Source organism: Scyliorhinus torazame, chromosome 21 (genome assembly GCF_047496885.1).
Source record: "Scyliorhinus torazame isolate Kashiwa2021f chromosome 21, sScyTor2.1, whole genome shotgun sequence".
In the NCBI taxonomy this organism is placed as follows: Eukaryota; Metazoa; Chordata; class Chondrichthyes; order Carcharhiniformes; family Scyliorhinidae; genus Scyliorhinus; species Scyliorhinus torazame.
In genome coordinates, this window is record NC_092727.1 from 132617973 (window position 1) to 132640291 (window position 22319).

At 53.5% G+C, this 22319-nt stretch overlaps 2 protein-coding genes across 4 annotated transcripts in view; one reads left to right on the top strand and one right to left on the bottom strand.

Moving 5' to 3' along the window:
* The window catches only part of pgap3 (post-GPI attachment to proteins phospholipase 3), a 139252-nt gene that overhangs the window by 86219 nt on the left and 30714 nt on the right, over window positions 1–22319 (top strand). For all 3 annotated transcript variants that reach the window (XM_072487697.1, XM_072487698.1, XM_072487699.1), the window contains exon 6: window positions 439–529. In XM_072487697.1, the coding sequence (XP_072343798.1) occupies window positions 439–529 (91 nt within the window). The remainder of the gene's footprint in view (window positions 1–438; window positions 530–22319) is intronic.
* LOC140398694 (telethonin-like) lies at window positions 2472–4533 on the bottom strand. The gene is made up of 2 exons (XM_072487690.1): window positions 4379–4533; window positions 2472–3155 (listed from the first exon to the last, which is right to left on the bottom strand). The coding sequence occupies exons 1-2, from the start codon at window positions 4495–4497 to the stop codon at window positions 2744–2746; spliced, it is 531 nt and encodes a 176-aa protein (XP_072343791.1). The 5' UTR covers window positions 4498–4533; the 3' UTR covers window positions 2472–2743.

The following is a 22319-nucleotide window of genomic DNA, read 5'->3' on the forward strand; positions in this document are numbered from 1 at the left end:
CACCATTCATATTTGGAACGATTGAGTTTGAAAGACGTGTGAGCACAATGGAACCGGAGATGAAAGAGGGATAAAAGGTATTTTAGAGTTACTGTGAGCTTAGGTGCTGGCTTTGTGGAGAAGACTTCCCAGAAATGAGCTCTGGGCTGAGAGAAAGGTTGTGTGGTATACCTTATTAAAGCAACCTCTCTTGAGTAATATTACCAGATTTTTATAGTTCCAACATCTACAAAGGAGTGTTATCCAGAAGGTGTTTACTTGTGAGTCTGACCAAGTAGGACCTTCTTTGGGGGCGTATGTTTTATAAGAATAATTTTAACTGTGTAATTATAATCTTGCGTGACTAAGTTTTCTTTTTCTTGTTAATAAACCTGTTACTTTTTGTTTTAAAGTCCCAAAAATGTTATTTCTGCTGAGATTAGGATGTTTTCTTCTCAGTTTCAGAATACAATGGCCAATGTTTCCCTCAGGGATTTGGTTTGGCCAGAAATTAACATATGCCTGTGTGCATAACAGACAACGTTTTGAGGTGAGCTGGTGATTCTTGACTTTGGTCCATTTGGGCATTTCCTAAGTTCAGCTCAACACAGCATAAACTGACTGGTTTTCCCTCAGATATATTTATCTCCTAATCAATTGCTCAGTTGGAAAGAGCAAGAAGTGAACTGTCCAGGGATATAGCGACCCTTCCTGAAGAGGCCCAACACCCTCCTTGCCCCTTCCTCACCCACTTTGTTCTGATATTGGTGATTGTGATTTCTGCTGTTGTCTCTGGCCTTTTCACATTATAACCTAATGCTTTCCAAATGTTCTTTAAAACTCACAGTTCTGACTAGTGTTGCAATTTGCACCGGAGACGCCAATAATGTTGCTCTTTTTAACTGGATACTGATAGTTATTAATGATGATATTGCTTTTCAAAGTCGCCAGGTATAAAATGATAGGGTTTGCCCTATGCTTCCTGGACCTGACTCTTCATTTGAACAAAACTCGGACCAAAGGGGCCATCTTTTCCCCTTCAAGTACTTTCTCAATTCCTCTTCCCATATGGGGCACTTCTCTGCTCTACTGGTCGTTGCGACCTCGGGTTCCTGCGGATTCATTAGGCGTCCATTGCCTTTGCTGCCATTGCTTCTATTATCTCTTTTCTTACTGTTAATTTGGGACTGGGGGATTAAGGCGGTGATTCGAACAGCGGGTATGACCTAGGCTATTTTCCGGTTCACAATACTCCCAATAGTTTTACGCAATAAAATCTAACGAGTTTACCTTATATCCCTGTTAGTACGCATGCAAGTTAATACACACTTCCGAATCTTGGAGATTTGATCGATACGGGCCTTACACTTGTGGTTTCTTCCACTTTCCTCAATTGGGTTTCTAATGCAAAGTTTTGTGTTATCTCTCGGAGTGACAAAATCACTACTAGGTCGAGTCCCATCAGATGTCGCCAATAATGTTGCCAATTCGCACCGGAGACGCCAATAATGTTGCTCTTTTCAGAGTCGCCAGGTATCAAATGATACCACCACAAGGTTTTACCGGATATCGCTCAAAGACCAAACAACCAGTTAGTTAGTTCAAGTTCAATGATAGTTTATTTACACACAAGAATTACTTCGACATGCAACATAAAATACTACAAGCTAAATTACACCTAACACTACAACAACCTGTACTTAACTTCAGGCACCCGGCTTTATGCAGAGGAACAAGGCCTTTGTTCGGATCTTGCGTGGCTGGGTCTGGAGAAGTGACTTCGCTTCTGCTGGGCTCATCCGTCTGGTAGCGATCGTTGGTCTTGAACTTGTCTTCTGGTCGTGATGCTACACTTGGTTTTAGGCATAGGTCGGGGCCAAGAGAGACCGAGTGCTGGGGCCTAGAGAGACTGAACACACGGCAGTGTCTCTCTTTATCCTTCTGGGGTTTCGTGCTCTTTTGGGCGGTCCTTAGCTTTGGACCCAAAATTCGACAGGCTTCGATTACTGCCTTCGATGTTGGCCAATAAAGGGCCGGGTGCCTTGATGGCGGGGCGTGTCCTGAGCGGTCATTGACCTTGGCTTTTTGGGCTCCCTGAGCAAAGGGAGTGGCACCGATGAGTCTGTTTCTGTATCTGTTACCTGAGTACAGGTCTTTTGTTCTGGGGAAATGGGCCATTGGAATGCAAAGTAGCTGGGGGTTTCGATAGCGTCCAGTTATCTGAGTTGCCAATATACATAAGCTCTGAGCGTCTGAGTCCTGGGCTGACCATATTTCCCATGGTCCTTTGCAGGTAGCCATATTTCCCGGGATCCTTTGTAAGTGGCCATCCCAGATGGCTACACCAAGTTTATTCCTTTTCAATATATCATTATTTGGCTCAAGTTTAATTATTTTTCTGATGGAGTTCAGTGAAATGCTTCTGGACAATTTTCTCTAAACACCAGTTGTTGTTAGTAAACGTCAGGAATTGTGAAATAGACAACAGAAAGTTAGACAAACATTACGTTTATTAAAAATAAAATGAAACTTTCCAGTGAATAATTACAAAAATAAGTCAGGAAACATCTACTTAAAGACAATCTTGTCGCTTTAGTGCCTTAAGTACATTTTCTATCATCTCTGAGTTTCCAGTTTAATCTGTCCTTTTCCTTCACTTGCAGTCCTGCCTCGCACTCCATCATTCCCATTGTGACAAAATCAACTCCCACTAAACATTATCCAACACATTCAGTCCTTTCCCCTCACCCTCTCTTAGCCTCTTTCAGCCTCTCTGAGCCTCCTGGGACATGGACCTCGATAGGGATCTTTGAACCATGCCCGCTTTTTTGCCGTCCAGTCTGACAGGCTGTACAACTGGAGGAAGTTCTCTGGTGATCTCAGAGATGTCTCTCTTGTCCTGACAGCTCCCGCTCAAGCCCAGAGCCCGCTCCAACTCCATGATGCCACTCAGCTCTGGCGGAGTCATTGCCCGCTCCACTTTACTGCTGATGTGAGTGGGTGTGAAGATTGGCAGGGGAAGCAGATTGCGATAGGGCAGGCGGTACTCAGTAAGCTCCTCGCCCAGCCGGCCCATCCTCATGATATTGTTGGGGCTTCGCTGCACCAGGTGGGTCACCTGATGTTTCCTGTTGTAACTCTCCTTCCGGACATGATTCACCTCATCTAAAACGCATCTGCCACAAAAAACAAGAGGTAGATTAAAGTATCCAGATTTACCCGGATCCTCATTAATATTCCATTCATTAACAATCCTTTTCTCAAAGTTTCTGTCTGAACCTTTCTGTGTCTCTCCCTCTATCACCCCTCTCTCTACCTGTCTCTCTATGTGACTATCACTGTCTGTATTTTATTCTCTCTCTCTCTCTATTTAATAATAACCTTTATTAGTGTCACAAGTAGGCTTACATTAACACTGCAATGGATTGGATTGGATTTGTTTATTGTCACGTGTACCGAGGTACAGTGAAAAGTATTTTTCTTTTCAGTAATGAAGTTACTGTGAAAATCCCCTAGTCGCCACATTCCGGCGCCTGTTCGGGTACACAGAGGGAGAATTCAGAATGTCCTATTCACCTAACAGCACGTCTTTCGGGACTTGTGGGAGGAAACCGGAGCGCCCGGAGGAAACCCACGCAGACACGGGGCGAACGTGCAGACTCCGCACAGACAGTGACCCAAGCCGGGAATCAAACCTGGGACCCTGGAGCTGTGAAGCAACAGTCCTAACCACTGTGCTATTTCTCACTCTATCTATTTCTCTGTGTCTCTCTCTCTCTATTTCTCTCTCTCTGTAATTGACTGTATCTCTCTCTCGCTATTTCTCTCTCTCTATCTCTCCCTCTATTTCTCTCTCTATTTGTCTCTCTCTCAATTTCTCTCTCTATCTCACGCTCTCTCTCTCTATTTCTCTGTCTCACTCTCTATCTCTCTCTATTTCTCTGTCTCATTCTTCATCTTTCTCTCTCTCTATGTATTTGTCTCTCTCTCCCAATTTCTCTCTCTCTATTTCTCTGTCTCACTCTCTATCTCTCTCTCTATCCCTCTCTCTCAGTCTCTCTCTCTCTGTATTGTCTCTCTCTCTCTATTTCTCTGTCTCACTCTCTATCTCTCTCTGTATTTCTCTTTCTCTCTGTTCCTGAGTCACTGTCCTAGCTTTTATGGTGTGTTATTTGCTAAATTGCCCTTAGTGTCCAAAAATAAAGGTTGGGTAGGGTTACTGGGTTACGGGGATAGGGTGGAGGCGTGGGCTTGAGTAGAGTGCTCGTTACAAGGGACAGTGCAGACTCGATGGGCCGAATGGCCTCCTTCTGCACAGTAAATTCTATGATTCTATGATTTGCTATTACCCCAGTGCTGACCGGAGCCAGTGATGGGTGCATTTTTGATGTAAACTTACCCGTCCTGAGGTCGGGTTCTGATGATTTGATCCTCCCATTGTGCTGAGTAAAGCTGCCTCCTGCGGCCGTCCTCCTCATTCACCAGGCAGCTGAGTGTGGCAGCGGGAGACAAGTCCATTGCAGTCAGGGCTCCGCGTCTGGGTGTTGGGCTCCGTGTCTGGCTGTGTGTGTGGGGAGAACCTGGGCTTTATACACAGACCAGGGCTATTTTCGGCAATGTTATCATTGTCTAAATCCACTCTCACAACTCCAGCAGAAATGGTGACGTGCCCCCAATGATTTCCCCATGTCAACACTTAAAGTTCAAACTGCCCCAGCTGTCCAGCGGATTTCCCAGAATCTGGATTTTGTTCTTGATCAGATTAATCAGGATCAGTCACCCAGGAACAGAGACGCCGGCTCAGTGACAACAACAACTCAGACCCAACTCTGCCTCCCGGGTCACTGTGTGGCCAAATCGACACTGACCCTCTGACAGTACAGCACTCCCTCAGCACTGACCCTCGGACAGAGCAGCACTCCCTCAGCACTGACCCTCGGACAGAGCAGCACTCCCTCAGTACTGACCCTCGGACAGTGCGGCACTCCCTCAGTACTGACCCTCTGACAGTGCAGCACTCCCTCAGTACTGACCCTCTGACAGTGCGGCACTCCCTCAGTACTGACCCTCTGACAGTGCAGCACTCCCTCAGTACTGACCCTCTGACAGTGCGGCACTCCCTCAGTACTGACCCTCTGACAGTGCAGCACTCCCTCAGCACTGTCCCTCGGACAGGGCAGCACTCCCTCAGTACTGACCCTCTGACAGTGCAGCACTCCCTCAGTGCTGACCCTCTGACAGTGCGGCACTCCCTCAGTACTGACCCTCTGACAGTGCAGCAGTCCCTCAGTACTGACCCTCTGACAATGCGGCACTCCCTCAGTACTGACCCTCTGACAGTGCAGCACTCCCTCAGTACTGACCCTCTGACACTGCAGCACTCCCTCAGTACAGACCCTCTGACAGTGCAGCACTCCCTCAGTACTGACCCTCTGACAGTGCAGTGCTCCCTCAGTACTGACCCTCTGACAGTGCGGCACTCCCTCAGTACTGACCCTCTGACAGTGAGGCCAACTCGCTACTGACCCTCTGACAGTGTGGCACTCCCTCAGTACTGACCCTCTGACAGTGCAGCAGTCCCTCAGTACTGACCCTCTGACAGTGCAGCTCTCCCTCAGCACAGACCCTCTGACAGTGTAGCACTCCCTCAGTACTGACCCTCTGACAGTGCAGCACTCCCTCAGTGCTGACCCTCTGACAGTGGAGCACTCCCTCAGTACTGACCCTCTGACAGTGTGGCACTACCTCAGCACAGACCCTCTGACACTGTAACACTCCCTCAGTACTGACCCTCTGACAGTGCAGCATTCCCTCAGTACTGACCGTCTGACAGTTCGGCACTGCCTCAGTACTGACCCTCTGACAGTGCAGCACTCCCTCAGTACTGACCCTCTGACAGGGCGGCACTACCTCAGTACTGACCCTCTGACAGTGCAGCACTCCCTCAGTACTGACCCTCTGACAGTGCAGCACTCCCTCAGTACTGACCCTCTGACAGTGCAGCACTCATTCAGTACTGACTCTTTGACAATGCAGCACTCGCTCAGTACTGACCCTCTGACAGTGCAGCACTCCCTCAGCACAGACCCTCTGAAAGTGTAGCACTCCCTCAGTACTGACCCACTGACAGTGCAGCACTCCCTCAGTACTGACCCTCTGACAGTGCAGCACTCCCTCAGTACTAACCCCCTGACAGTGCAGCACTCCCTCAGTGCTGACCCTCTGATAGTGCAGCACTCCCTCAGTACTGACCCAGTCAGTGCGGCACTCCCTCAGTACTGGCCCTCTGACAGTGCAGCACTCCCTCAGTACTGACCCAGTCAGTGCGGCACTCCCTCAGTACTGGCCCTCTGACAGTGTAGCACTCCCTCAGTACTGACCCACTGACAGTGCAGCACTCCCTCAGTACTGACCCTCTGACAGTGCAGCACTCCCTCAGTACTAACCCCCTGACAGTGCAGCACTCCCTCAGTACTGACCCTCTGATAGTGCAGCACTCTCTCAGTACTGACCCAGTCAGTGCGGCACTCCCTCAGTACTGACCCTCTGACAGTGCAGCACTCCCTCAGTACTGACCCTCTGACAGTGCAGCACTCCCTCAGTACTAACCCCCTGACAGTGCAGCACTCCCTCAGTACTGACCCTCTGACAGTGCAGCACTCCCTCAGTACTGACTCTCTGACAGTGCAGCACTCCCTCAGCACAGACCCTCTGACAGTAAGGCACTCCCTCAGTACTGACCCTTTGACAGTGCAGCACTCCCTCAGCACAGACCCTCTGACAGTGCAGCACTCCCTCAGTACTGACCCTCTGTCAGTGCGGCACTCCCTCAGTACTGGCCGTCTGACAGTGCGGCACTCCCTCAGTACTGACCCTCTGACAGTGCAGCACTCCCTCAGCACTGTCCCTCGGACAGGGCAGCACTCCCTCAGTACTGACCCTCTGACAGTGCAGCACTCCCTCAGTGCTGACCCTCTGACAGTGCGGCACTCCCTCAGTACTGACCCTCTGACAGTGCAGCAGTCCCTCAGTACTGACCCTCTGACAATGCGGCACTCCCTCAGTACTGACCCTCTGACAGTGCAGCACTCCCTCAGTACTGACCCTCTGACACTGCAGCACTCCCTCAGTACAGACCCTCTGACAGTGCAGCACTCCCTCAGTACTGACCCTCTGACAGTGCAGTGCTCCCTCAGTACTGACCCTCTGACAGTGCGGCACTCCCTCAGTACTGACCCTCTGACAGTGAGGCCAACTCGCTACTGACCCTCTGACAGTGTGGCACTCCCTCAGTACTGACCCTCTGACAGTGCAGCAGTCCCTCAGTACTGACCCTCTGACAGTGCAGCTCTCCCTCAGCACAGACCCTCTGACAGTGTAGCACTCCCTCAGTACTGACCCTCTGACAGTGCAGCACTCCCTCAGTGCTGACCCTCTGACAGTGGAGCACTCCCTCAGTACTGACCCTCTGACAGTGTGGCACTACCTCAGCACAGACCCTCTGACACTGTAACACTCCCTCAGTACTGACCCTCTGACAGTGCAGCATTCCCTCAGTACTGACCGTCTGACAGTTCGGCACTGCCTCAGTACTGACCCTCTGACAGTGCAGCACTCCCTCAGTACTGACCCTCTGACAGGGCGGCACTACCTCAGTACTGACCCTCTGACAGTGCAGCACTCCCTCAGTACTGACCCTCTGACAGTGCAGCACTCCCTCAGTACTGACCCTCTGACAGTGCAGCACTCATTCAGTACTGACTCTTTGACAATGCAGCACTCGCTCAGTACTGACCCTCTGACAGTGCAGCACTCCCTCAGCACAGACCCTCTGAAAGTGTAGCACTCCCTCAGTACTGACCCACTGACAGTGCAGCACTCCCTCAGTACTGACCCTCTGACAGTGCAGCACTCCCTCAGTACTAACCCCCTGACAGTGCAGCACTCCCTCAGTGCTGACCCTCTGATAGTGCAGCACTCCCTCAGTACTGACCCAGTCAGTGCGGCACTCCCTCAGTACTGGCCCTCTGACAGTGCAGCACTCCCTCAGTACTGACCCAGTCAGTGCGGCACTCCCTCAGTACTGGCCCTCTGACAGTGTAGCACTCCCTCAGTACTGACCCACTGACAGTGCAGCACTCCCTCAGTACTGACCCTCTGACAGTGCAGCACTCCCTCAGTACTAACCCCCTGACAGTGCAGCACTCCCTCAGTACTGACCCTCTGATAGTGCAGCACTCTCTCAGTACTGACCCAGTCAGTGCGGCACTCCCTCAGTACTGACCCTCTGACAGTGCAGCACTCCCTCAGTACTGACCCTCTGACAGTGCAGCACTCCCTCAGTACTAACCCCCTGACAGTGCAGCACTCCCTCAGTACTGACCCTCTGACAGTGCAGCACTCCCTCAGTACTGACTCTCTGACAGTGCAGCACTCCCTCAGCACAGACCCTCTGACAGTAAGGCACTCCCTCAGTACTGACCCTTTGACAGTGCAGCACTCCCTCAGCACAGACCCTCTGACAGTGCAGCACTCCCTCAGTACTGACCCTCTGTCAGTGCGGCACTCCCTCAGTACTGGCCGTCTGACAGTGCAGCACTCCCTCAGTACTGACCCTCTGACAGTGCAGCACTCCCTCAGCACAGACCCTCTGACAGTACGGCACTCCCTCAGTACTGACCCTCTGACAATGCGGCACTCCCTCAGTACTGACCCACTGACAGTGCAGCACTCCCTCAGTACTGACCTTCTGACAGTGTAGCAGTCCCTTAGCACTGACCCTCTGACAGAGCAGTACTTCCTCAGTCCTGACCCTCTGACAGTGCAGCAATCCCTCAGTACTGACCCTCTGACAGTGCAGCAATCCCTCAGTACTGACCCTCTGACAGTGCGGCACTCCCTCAGTACTAACCATCTGACAGTGCAGCACGCACTCAGTACTGACCCTCTGACAGTGCAACACACCCTCAGTACTGACCCTGACAATGCGGCACTCCCTCAGCACTGACCCTCTGACAGTGCGGCATTCCCTTAGTTCTGACCCTCTAACAGTACAGCACTCCCTCAGTACTGACCCTCTGACAGTGCAGCACTCCCTCAGTACTGACCCTCTGTCAGTGCAGCGCTCCCTCAGTACTGACCCTCTGACAGTGCAGCACTCCCTCAGTACTGCCCCACTGACAGTGCAGCACTCCCTCAGTACTGACTCTCTGACAGTGCGCTCCCTAAGTACTGACCCTCTGACAGTGTAGCACTCCCTCAGTACTGACCCTCTGAGAGTGCAGCACTCCCTGAGTACTGACCCTCTGATAGTACAGCACTCCCTCAGTACTGACCCTCTGACAGTGCAGCACTCCCTCAGTACTGACCCACTGACAGTGCAGCTCTCCCTCAGTACTGACCCTCTGACAGTGCAGCACTCCCTCAGTACTGACCCTCTGACAGTGCGACACTCCCTCAGTACTGACCCTCTGACAGTGCGGCACTCCCTCAGTACTGACCCTCTGACAGTGCAGCACTCCCGAAGTACTGACCCTCTGATAGTACAGCACTCCCTCAGTACTGACCCTCTGACAGTGCAGCACTCCCTCAGTACTGACCCACTAGCAGTGCAGCTCTCCCTCAGTACTGACCCTCTGACAGTGCAGCACTCCCTCAGTACTGACCCTCTGACAGTGCGGCACTCCCTCAGTACTGACCCTCTGACAGTGCAGCACTCCCTCAGTACTGACCCTCTGACAGTGCGTCACTCCCTCAGTACTGACACTCTGACAGTGCAGCACTCCCTCAGTACTGACCCTCTGACAGTGCAGCGCTCCCTCAGCACTGACCCTCTGACAGTGCAGCACTCCCTCAGTACTGACCATCTGACAGTGCAGCACTCCCTCAGTACTGACCCTCTGACAGTGCAGCACTCCCTCAGCACTGACCCTCTGACAGTGCAGCACTCCCTCAGTACTGACCCTCTGACAGTGCAGCACTCCCTCAGTGCTGACCCTCTGACAGTGCGGCACTCCCTCAGTACTGACCCTCTGACAGTGCAGCAGTCCCTCAGTACTGACCCTCTGACAATGCGGCACTCCCTCAGTACTGACCCTCTGACAGTGCAGCACTCCCTCAGTACTGACCCTCTGACACTGCAGCACTCCCTCAGTACAGACCCTCTGACAGTGCAGCACTCCCTCAGTACTGACCCTCTGACAGTGCAGTGCTCCCTCAGTACTGACCCTCTGATAGTGCAGCACTCCCTCAGTACTGACCCAGTCAGTGCGGGACTCCCTCAGTACTGGCCCTCTGACAGTGCAGCACTCCCTCAGTACTGACTCTCTGACAGTAAGGCACTCCCTCAGTACTGACCCTCTGACAGTGCAGCACTCCCTCAGCACAGACCCTCTGACAGTGTAGCACTCCCTCAGTACTGACCCTCTGATAGTGCAGCACTCCCTCAGTACTGACCCTCTGTCAGTGCGGCACTCCCTCAGTACTGGCCCTCTGACAGTGCAGCACTCCCTCAGTACTGACCCTCTGACAGTGCAGCATTCCCTCAGCACAGACCCTCTGACAGTACGGCACTCCCTCAGTACTGACCCTCTGACAATGCGGCACTCCCTCAGTACTGACCCACTGACAGTGCAGCACTCCCTCAGTACTGACCTTCTGACAGTGTAGCAGTCCCTTAGCACTGACCCTCTGACAGAGCAGTACTTCCTCAGTCCTGACCCTCTGACAGTGCAGCAATCCCTCAGTACTGACCCTCTGACAATGCAGCACTCCCTAAGCACTGACCCTCTGACAATGCGGCACTCCCTCTGTACTGACCATCTGACAGTGCAGCACGCACTCAGTACTGACCCTCTGACAGTGCAACACACCCTCAGTACTGACCCTGACAATGCGGCACTCCCTGAGCACTGACCCTCTGACAGTGCGGCACTCCCTCAGTTCTGACCCTCTAACACTACAGCACTCCCTCAGTACTGACACTCTGACAGTGCAGCACTCCCTCAGTACTGACCCTCTGTCAGTGCAGCGCTCCCTCAGTACTGACCCTCTGACAGTGCAGCACTCCCTCAGTACTGCCCCACTGACAGTGCAGCACTCCCTCAGTACTGACTCTCTGACAGTGCGCTCCCTAAGTACTGACCCTCTGACAGTGTAGCACTCCCTCAGTACTGACCCTCTGAGAGTGCAGCACTCCCTCAGTACTGACCCTCTGACAGTGCAGCACTCCCTCAGTACTGACCCTCTGACAGTGTAGCACTCCCTCAGTACTGACTCTCTGACATTGCAGCACTCCCTAAGTACTGACCCTCTGATAGTACAGCACTCCCTCAGTACCGACCCTCTGACAGTGCGGCACTCCCTCAGTACTGACCCACTGACAGTGCAGCTCTCCCTCAGTACTGACCCTCTGACAGTGCAGCACTCCCTCAGTACTGACCCTCTGACAGTGCGACACTCCCTCAGTACTGACCCTCTGACAGTGCGGCACTCCCTCAGTACTGACCCTCTGACAGTGCAGCACTCCCTAAGTACTGACCCTCTGATAGTACAGCACTCCCTCAGTACTGACCCTCTGACAGTGCAGCACTCCCTCAGTACTGACCCACTGACAGTGCAGCTCTCCCTCAGTACTGACCCTCTGACAGTGCAGCACTCCCTCAGGACTGACCCTCTGACAGTGCAGCACTCCCTCAGTACTGACCCTCTGACAGTGCAGCACTCCCTCAGCACTGACCCTGACAGTGCAGCACTCCCTCAATACTGACCCTCTGACAGTGCGGCACTCCCTCAGTACTGACCCTCTGACAGTGCAGTTCTCCCTCAGTACTGACCCTCTGACAGTGAAGCACTCCCTCAGTACTGACCCTCTGACAGTGCAGCACTCCCTCAATACTGACTCTCTGACAGTGGAGCACTCCCTCAATACTGGCCCTCTGACAATGTGGCATCCCTCAGTACTGACCCTCTGACAGTGCAGCACTCCCTCAGTACTGACCCTCTGACAGTGCAGCACTCCCTCAATACTGACCCTCTGACAGTGCAGCACTCCCTCAATACTGACCCTCTGACAGTGCAGCACTCCCTCAGTACTGACCCTCTGACAGTGCAGCACTCCCTCAATACTGACCCTCTGACAGTGCAGCACTCCCTCAATACTGACCCTCTGACAGTGCAGCACTCCCTCAGTACTGACCCTCTGACAGTGCAGCACTCCCTCAGTACTGACCCTCTGACAGTGCAGCACTCCCTCAGTACTGACCCTCTGACAGTGCGGCACACCCTCAGTACTGGCCCTCTGACAGTGCAGCACTCCCTCAGTACTGACCCTCTGACAGTGCAGCATTCCCTCAGCACAGACCCTCTGACAGTGCGGCACTCCCTCAGCAGTGACCCACTGACAGTGCAGCACTCCGTCAGTACTGACCCTGACAATGCGGCACTCCCTCAGCACTGTCCCTCTGACAATGCGGCATCCCTCAGTACTGACCCTCTGACAGTGCGACACTCCCTCAATACTGACCCTCTGACAGTGCAGCGCTCCCTCAGTACTGACCCTCTGACAGTGCAGCACTCCCTCAATACTGACCCTCTGACAGTGCAGCACTCCCTCAATACTGACCCTCTGACAGTGCAGCACTCCCTCAGTACTGACCCTCTGACAGTGCAGCACTCCCTCAGTACTGACCCTCTGACAGTGCGGCACTCCCTCAGTACTGACCCTCTGACAGTGCAGCACTCCCTCAATACTGGCCCTCTGACAATGCGCCATCCCTCAGTACTGACCCTCTGACAGTGCAGCACTCCCTCAATACTGACCCTCTGACAGTGCTGCACTCCCTCAATACTGACCCTCTGACAGTGCAGCACTCCCTCAATACTGACCCTCTGACAGTGCAGCGCTCCCTCAGTACTGACCCTCTGACAGTGCAGCACTCCCTCAATACTGACCCTCTGACAGTGCAGCACTCCCTCAATACTGACCCTCTGACAGTGCAGCACTCCCTCAGTACTGACCCTCTGACAGTGCAGCACTCCCTCAGTACTGACCCTCTGACAGTGCAGCACTCCCTCAGTACTGACCCTCTGACAGTGCGGCACACCCTCAGTACTGGCCCTCTGACAGTGCAGCACTCCCTCAGTACTGACCCTCTGACAGTGCAGCATTCCCTCAGCACAGACCCTCTGACAGTGCGGCACTCCCTTAGCAGTGACCCACTGACAGTGCAGCACTCCGTCAGTACTGACCCTGACAATGCGGCACTCCCTCAGCACTGTCCCTCTGACAATGCGGCATCCCTCAGTACTGACCCTCTGACAGTGTGACACTCCCTCAATACTGACCCTCTGACAGTGCAGCGCTCCCTCAGTACTGACCCTCTGACAGTGCAGCACTCCCTCAATACTGACCCTCTGACAGTGCAGCACTCCCTCAATACTGACCCTCTGACAGTGCAGCACTCCCTCAGTACTGACCCTCTGACAGTGCAGCACTCCCTCAGTACTGACCCTCTGACAGTGCGGCACTCCCTCAGTACTGACCCTCTGACAGTGCAGCACTCCCTCAATACTGGCCCTCTGACAATGCGCCATCCCTCAGTACTGACCCTCTGACAGTGCAGCACTCCCTCAATACTGACCCTCTGACAGTGCAGCACTCCCTCAATACTGACCCTCTGACAGTGCAGCACTCCCTCAATACTGACCCTCTGACAGTGCAGCGCTCCCTCAGTACTGACTCTCTGACAGTGCAGCACTCCCTCAATACTGACCCTCTGACAGTGCAGCACTCCCTCAGTACTGACCCTCTGACAGTGCAGCACTCCCTCAGTACTGACCCTCTGACAGTGCGGCACTCCCTCAGTACTGACCCTCTGACAGTGCAGCACTCCCTCAATACTGGCCCTCTGACAATGCGCCATCCCTCAGTACTGACCCTCTGACAGTGCAGCACTCCCTCAATACTGACCCTCTGACAGTGCAGCACTCCCTCAATACTGACCCTCTGACAGTGCAGCACTCCCTCAATACTGACCCTCTGACAGTGCAGCGCTCCCTCAGTACTGACCCTCTGACAGTGCAGCACTCCCTCAATACTGACCCTCTGACAGTGCAGCACTCCCTCAATACTGACCCTCTGACAGTGCAGCAATCCCTCAGTAATGACCCTCTGACAATGCGGCACTCCCTCAGTACTGACCCTCTGACAGTGCGGAGCTCCCTCAGTACTGACCCTCTGACAGTGCAGCGCTCCCTCAGCATTGACTCTCTGACAGTGCAGCACTCCCTCAGTACTGACCCTCTGACAGTGCGGCACTCCCTCAGTACTGACCCTCTTACAGTGCGGAGCTCCCTCAGTACTGAACCTCTGACAGTGCAGCACTCCCTCAGCACTGACTCTCTGATAGTGCAGCACTCCCTCAGTACTGACCCTCTGACAGTGCAGCACTCCCTCAGTGCTGACCCTCTGACAGTGCGGCACTCCCTCAGTACTGACCCTCTGACAGTGCAGCAGTCCCTCAGTACTGACCCTCTGACAATGCGGCACTCCCTCAGTACTGACCCTCTGACAGTGCAGCACTCCCTCAGTACTGACCCTCTGACACTGCAGCACTCCCTCAGTACAGACCCTCTGACAGTGCAGCACTCCCTCAGTACTGACCCTCTGACAGTGCAGTGCTCCCTCAGTACTGACCCTCCGACAGTGCGGCACTCCCTCAGTACTGACCCTCTGACAGTGAGGCCAACTCGCTACTGACCCTCTGATAGTGCGGCACTCCCTCAGTACTGACCCTCTGACAGTGCAGCAGTCCCTCAGTACTGACCCTGTGACAGTGCAGCACTCCCTCAGCACAGACCCTCTGACAGTGTAGCACTCCCTCAGTACTGACCCTCTGAGAGTGCAGCACTCCCTCAGTGCTGACCCTCTGACAGTGCAGCACTCCCTCAGTACTGACCCTCTGACAGTGTGGCACTCCCTCAGCACAGACCCTCTGACACTGTAACACTCCCTCAGTACTGACCCTCTGACAGTGCAGCATTCCCTCAGTACTGACCGTCTGACAGTTCGGCACTCCCTCAGTACTGACCCTCTGACAGTGCAGCACTCCCTCAGAACTGACCCTCTGACAGGGCGGCACTACCTCAGTACTGACCCTCTGACAGTGCAGCACTCCCTCAGTACTGACCCTCTGACAGTGCAGCACTCCCTCAGTACTGACCCTCTGACAGTGCAGCACTCATTCAGTACTGACTCTCTGACAATGCAGCACTCCCTCAGTACTGACCCTCTGACAGTGCAGCACTCCCTCAGTACTGACCCTCTGACAGTGCAGCACTCATTCAGTACTGACTCTGACAATGCAGCACTCCCTCAGTACTGACCCTCTGACAGTGCAGCACTCCCTCAGTACTGACCCTCTGACAGTGCAGCACTCCCTCAGTACTGACCCACTGACAGTGCAGCTCTCCCTCAGTACTGACCCTCTGACAGTGCAGCACTCCCTCAGTACTGACCCTCTGACAGTGCGGCACTCCCTCAGTACTGACCCTCTGACAGTGCAGCACTCCCTCAGTACTGACCCTCTGACAGTGCGTCACTCCCTCAGTACTGACACTCTGACAGTGCAGCACTCCCTCAGTACTGACCCTCTGACAGTGCAGCGCTCCCTCAGCACTGACCCTCTGACAGTGCAGCACTCCCTCAGTACTGACCATCTGACAGTGCAGCACTCCCTCAGTACTGACCCTCTGACAGTGCAGCACTCCCTCAGCACTGACCCTCTGACAGTGCAGCACTCCCTCAGTACTGACCCTCTGACAGTGCAGCACTCCCTCAGTGCTGACCCTCTGACAGTGCGGCACTCCCTCAGTACTGACCCTCTGACAGTGCAGCAGTCCCTCAGTACTGACCCTCTGACAATGCGGCACTCCCTCAGTACTGACCCTCTGACAGTGCAGCACTCCCTCAGTACTGACCCTCTGACACTGCAGCACTCCCTCAGTACAGACCCTCTGACAGTGCAGCACTCCCTCAGTACTGACCCTCTGACAGTGCAGTGCTCCCTCAGTACTGACCCTCTGATAGTGCAGCACTCCCTCAGTACTGACCCAGTCAGTGCGGCACTCCCTCAGTACTGGCCCTCTGACAGTGCAGCACTCCCTCAGTACTGACTCTCTGACAGTAAGGCACTCCCTCAGTACTGACCCTCTGACAGTGCAGCACTCCCTCAGCACAGACCCTCTGACAGTGTAGCACTCCCTCAGTACTGACCCTCTGATAGTGCAGCACTCCCTCAGTACTGACCCTCTGTCAGTGCGGCACTCCCTCAGTACTGGCCCTCTGACAGTGCAGCACTCCCTCAGTACTGACCCTCTGACAGTGCAGCATTCCCTCAGCACAGACCCTCTGACAGTACGGCACTCCCTCAGTACTGACCCTCTGACAATGCAGCACTCCCTCAGTACTGACCTTCTGACAGTGTAGCAGTCCCTTAGCACTGACCCTCTGACAGAGCAGTACTTCCTCAGTCCTGACCCTCTGACAGTGCAGCAATCCCTCAGTACTGACCCTCTGACAATGCAGCACTCCCTAAGCACTGACCCTCTGACAATGCGGCACTCCCTCTGTACTGACCATCTGACAGTGCAGCACGCACTCAGTACTGACCCTCTGACAGTGCAACACACCCTCAGTACTGACCCTGACAATGCGGCACTCCCTGAGCACTGACCCTCTGACAGTGCGGCACTCCCTCAGTTCTGACCCTCTAACAGTACAGCACTCCCTCAGTACTGACACTCTGACAGTGCAGCACTCCCTCAGTACTGACCCTCTGTCAGTGCAGCGCTCCCTCAGTACTGACCCTCTGACAGTGCAGCACTCCCTCAGTACTGCCCCACTGACAGTGCAGCACTCCCTCAGTACTGACTCTCTGACAGTGCGCTCCCTAAGTACTGACCCTCTGACAGTGTAGCACTCCCTCAGTACTGACCCTCTGAGAGTGCAGCACTCCCTCAGTACTGACCCTCTGACAGTGCAGCACTCCCTCAGTACTGACCCTCTGACAGTGTAGCACTCCCTCAGTACTGACTCTCTGACATTGCAGCACTCCCTAAGTACTGACCCTCTGATAGTACAGCAGGGTTGTGGTGATGGGAGACTTCAACTTCCCCAATATTGACTGGGACTCACTTAGTGCCAGGGGCTTAGACGGGGCAGAGTTTGTAAGGAGCATCCAGGAGGGCTTCTTAAAACAATATGTAAACAGTCCAACTAGGGAAGAGGCGGTACTGGACCTGGTATTGGGGAATGAGCCCGGCCAGGTGGTAGATGTTTCAGTAGGGGAGCATTTCGGTAACAGTGACCACAATTCAGTAAGTTTTAAAGTACTGGTGGACAAGGATAAGAGTGGTCCGAGGATGAATGTGCTAAATTGGGGGAAGGCTAATTATAACAATATTAGGCGGGAACTGAAGAGCATAGATTGGGGGCGGATGTTTGAGGGCAAATCAACATCTGACATGTGGGAGGCTTTCAAGTGTCAGTTGATAGGAATACAGGACAGGCATGTTCCTGTGAGGAAGAAAGACAAATACGGCAATTTTCGGGAACCTTGGATGACGAATGATATTGTAGGCCTCGTCAAAAAGAAAAAGGAGGCATTTGTCAGGGCTAAAAGGCTGGGAACAGACGAAGCCTGTGTGGCATATAAGGAAAGTAGGAAGGAACTTAAGCAGGGAGTCAGGAGGGCTAGAAGGGGTCATGAAAAGTCATTGGCAAATAGGGTTAAGGAAAATCCCAAGGCTTTTTACACTTACATAAAAAGCAAGAGGGTAGCCAGGGAAAGGGTTGGCCCACTGAAGGATAGGCAAGGGAATCTATGTGTGGAGCCAGAGGAAATGGGCGAGGTACTAAATGAATACTTTGCATCAGTATTCACCAAAGAGAAGGAATTGGTAGATGTTGAGTCTGGAGAAGGGGGTGTAGATAGCCTGGGTCACATTGTGATCCAAAAAGACGAGGTGTTGGGTGTCTTAAAAAATATTAAGGTAGATAAGTCCCCAGGGCCGGATGGGATCTACCCCAGAATACTGAAGGAGGCTGGAGAGGAAATTGCTGAGGCCTTGACAGAAATCTTTGGATCCTCGATGTCTTCAGGGGATGTCCCGGAGGACTGGAGAATAGCCAATGTTGTTCCTCTGTTTAAGAAGGGTGGCAGGGATAATCCCGGGAACTACAGGCCGGTGAGCCTTACTTCAGTGGTAGGGAAATTACTGGAGAGAATTCTTCGAGACAGGATCTACTCCCATTTGGAAGCAAATGGACGTATTAGTGAGAGGCAGCACGGTTTTGTGAAGGGGAGGTCGTGTCTCACTAACTTGATAGAGTTTTTCGAGGAGGTCACTAAGATGATTGATGCAGGTAGGGCAGTAGATGTTGTCTATATGGACTTCAGTAAGGCCTTTGACAAGGTCCCTCATGGTAGACTAGTACAAAAGGTGAAGTCACACGGGATCAGGGGTGAACTGGCAAGGTGGATACAGAACTGGCTAGGCCATAGAAGGCAGAGGGTAGCAATGGAGGGATGCTTTTCTAATTGGAGGGCTGTGACCAGTGGTGTTCCACAGGGATCAGTGCTGGGACCTTTGCTCTTTGTAGTATATATAAATGATTTGGAGGAAAATGTAACTGGTCTGATTAGTAAGTTTGCAGACGACACAAAGGTTGGTGGAATTGCGGATAGCGATGAGGACTGTCTGAGGATACAGCAGGATTTAGATTGTCTGGAGACTTGGGCGGAGAGATGGCAGATGGAGTTTAACCTGGACAAATGTGAGGTAATGCATTTTGGAAGGGCTAATGCAGGTAGGGAATATACAGTGAATGGTAGAACCCTCAAGAGTATTGAAAGTCAAAGAGATCTAGGAGTACAGGTCCACAGATCACTGAAAGGGGCTACACAGGTGGAGAAGGTAGTCAAGAAGGCATACGGCATGCTTGCCTTCATTGGCCGGGGCATTGAGTATAAGAATTGGCAAGTCATGTTGCAGCTGTATAGAACCTTAGTTAGGCCACACTTGGAGTATAGTGTTCAATTCTGGTCGCCACACTACCAGAAGGATGTGGAGGCTTTAGAGAGGGTGCAGAAGAGATTTACCAGAATGTTGCCTGGTATGGAGGGCATAAGCTATGAGGAGCGATTGAATAAACTCGGTTTGTTCTCACTGGAACGAAGGAGGTTGAGGGGCGACCTGATAGAGGTATACAAAATTATGAGGGGCATAGACAGAGTGGATAGTCAGAGGCTTTTCCCCAGGGTAGAGGGGTCAATTACTAGGGGGCATAGGTTTAAGGTGAGAGGGGCAAAGTTTAGAGTAGATGTACGAGGCAAGTTTTTTACGCAGAGGGTAGTGGGTGCCTGGAACTCACTACCGGAGGAGATAGTGGAGGCAGGGACGATAGGGACATTTAAGGGGCATCTTGACAAATATATGAATAGGATGGGAATAGAAGGATACGGACCCAGGAAGTGTGGAAGATTGTAGTTTAGTCGGGCAGTATGGTCGGCACGGGCTTGGAGGGCGGAAGGGCCTGTTCCTGTGCTGTACATTTCTTTGTTCTTTGTTCTTTGTTCACTCCCTCAGTACCGACCCTCTGACAGTGCGGCACTCCCTCAGTACTGACCCACTGACAGTGCAGCTCTCCCTCAGTACTGACCCTCTGACAGTGCAGCACTCCCTCAGTACTGACCCTCTGACAGTGCGACACTCCCTCAGTACTGACCCTCTGACAGTGCGGCACTCCCTCAGTACTGACCCTCTGACAGTGCAGCACTCCCTAAGTACTGACCCTCTGATAGTACAGCACTCCCTCAGTACTGACCCTCTGACAGTGCAGCACTCCCTCAGTACTGACCCACTGACAGTGCAGCACTCCCTCAGGACTGACCCTCTGACAGTGCAGCACTCCCTCAGTACTGACCCTCTGACAGTGCAGCACTCCCTCAGCACTGACCCTGACAGTGCAGCACTCCCTCAATACTGACCCTCTGACAGTGCGGCACTCCCTCAGTACTGACCCTCTGACAGTGCAGTTCTCCCTCAGTACTGACCCTCTGACAGTGAAGCACTCCCTCAGTACTGACCCTCTGACAGTGCAGCACTCCCTCAATACTGACTCTCTGACAGTGGAGCACTCCCTCAATACTGGCCCTCTGACAATGTGGCATCCCTCAGTACTGACCCTCTGACAGTGCAGCACTCCCTCAGTACTGACCCTCTGACAGTGCAGCACTCCCTCAATACTGACCCTCTGACAGTGCAGCACTCCCTCAATACTGACCCTCTGACAGTGCAGCACTCCCTCAGTACTGACCCTCTGACAGTGCAGCACTCCCTCAATACTGACCCTCTGACAGTGCAGCACTCCCTCAATACTGACCCTCTGACAGTGCAGCACTCCCTCAGTACTGACCCTCTGACAGTGCAGCACTCCCTCAGTACTGACCCTCTGACAGTGCAGCACTCCCTCAGTACTGACCCTCTGACAGTGCGGCACACCCTCAGTACTGGCCCTCTGACAGTGCAGCACTCCCTCAGTACTGACCCTCTGACAGTGCAGCATTCCCTCAGCACAGACCCTCTGACAGTGCGGCACTCCCTCAGCAGTGACCCACTGACAGTGCAGCACTCCGTCAGTACTGACCCTGACAATGCGGCACTCCCTCAGCACTGTCCCTCAGACAATGCGGCATCCCTCAGTACTGACCCTCTGACAGTGCGACACTCCCTCAATACTGACCCTCTGACAGTGCAGCGCTCCCTCAGTACTGACCCTCTGACAGTGCAGCACTCCCTCAATACTGACCCTCTGACAGTGCAGCACTCCCTCAATACTGACCCTCTGACAGTGCAGCACTCCCTCAGTACTGACCCTCTGACAGTGCAGCACTCCCTCAGTACTGACCCTCTGACAGTGCGGCACTCCCTCAGTACTGACCCTCTGACAGTGCAGCACTCCCTCAATACTGGCCCTCTGACAATGCGCCATCCCTCAGTACTGACCCTCTGACAGTGCAGCACTCCCTCAATACTGACCCTCTGACAGTGCTGCACTCCCTCAATACTGACCCTCTGACAGTGCAGCACTCCCTCAATACTGACCCTCTGACAGTGCAGCGCTCCCTCAGTACTGACCCTCTGACAGTGCAGCACTCCCTCAATACTGACCCTCTGACAGTGCAGCACTCCCTCAATACTGACCCTCTGACAGTGCAGCACTCCCTCAGTACTGACCCTCTGACAGTGCAGCACTCCCTCAGTACTGACCCTCTGACAGTGCAGCACTCCCTCAGTACTGACCCTCTGACAGTGCGGCACACCCTCAGTACTGGCCCTCTGACAGTGCAGCACTCCCTCAGTACTGACCCTCTGACAGTGCAGCATTCCCTCAGCACAGACCCTCTGACAGTGCGGCACTCCCTTAGCAGTGACCCACTGACAGTGCAGCACTCCGTCAGTACTGACCCTGACAATGCGGCACTCCCTCAGCACTGTCCCTCTGACAATGCGGCATCCCTCAGTACTGACCCTCTGACAGTGTGACACTCCCTCAATACTGACCCTCTGACAGTGCAGCGCTCCCTCAGTACTGACCCTCTGACAGTGCAGCACTCCCTCAATACTGACCCTCTGACAGTGCAGCACTCCCTCAATACTGACCCTCTGACAGTGCAGCACTCCCTCAGTACTGACCCTCTGACAGTGCAGCACTCCCTCAGTACTGACCCTCTGACAGTGCGGCACTCCCTCAGTACTGACCCTCTGACAGTGCAGCACTCCCTCAATACTGGCCCTCTGACAATGCGCCATCCCTCAGTACTGACCCTCTGACAGTGCAGCACTCCCTCAATACTGACCCTCTGACAGTGCAGCACTCCCTCAATACTGACCCTCTGACAGTGCAGCACTCCCTCAATACTGACCCTCTGACAGTGCAGCGCTCCCTCAGTACTGACCCTCTGACAGTGCAGCACTCCCTCAATACTGACCCTCTGACAGTGCAGCACTCCCTCAATACTGACCCTCTGACAGTGCAGCAATCCCTCAGTAATGACCCTCTGACAATGCGGCACTCCCTCAGTACTGACCCTCTGACAGTGCGGAGCTCCCTCAGTACTGACCCTCTGACAGTGCAGCGCTCCCTCAGCATTGACTCTCTGACAGTGCAGCACTCCCTCAGTACTGACCCTCTGACAGTGCGGCACTCCCTCAGTACTGACCCTCTGACAGTGCGGAGCTCCCTCAGTACTGAACCTCTGACAGTGCAGCACTCCCTC

Bases quoted from the DNA above. Each gene is read 5' to 3' on its own strand.
- LOC140398694 (XM_072487690.1), bottom strand. From the start codon at position 4,497: ATGGACTTGTCTCCCGCTGCCACACTCAGCTGCCTGGTGAATGAGGAG. The intron at 3,156-4,378 runs GTAAGTTTACAT...TTTTTGTGGCAG, and splicing joins AGAACCCGACCTCAGGACGG to ATGCGTTTTAGATGAGGTGA.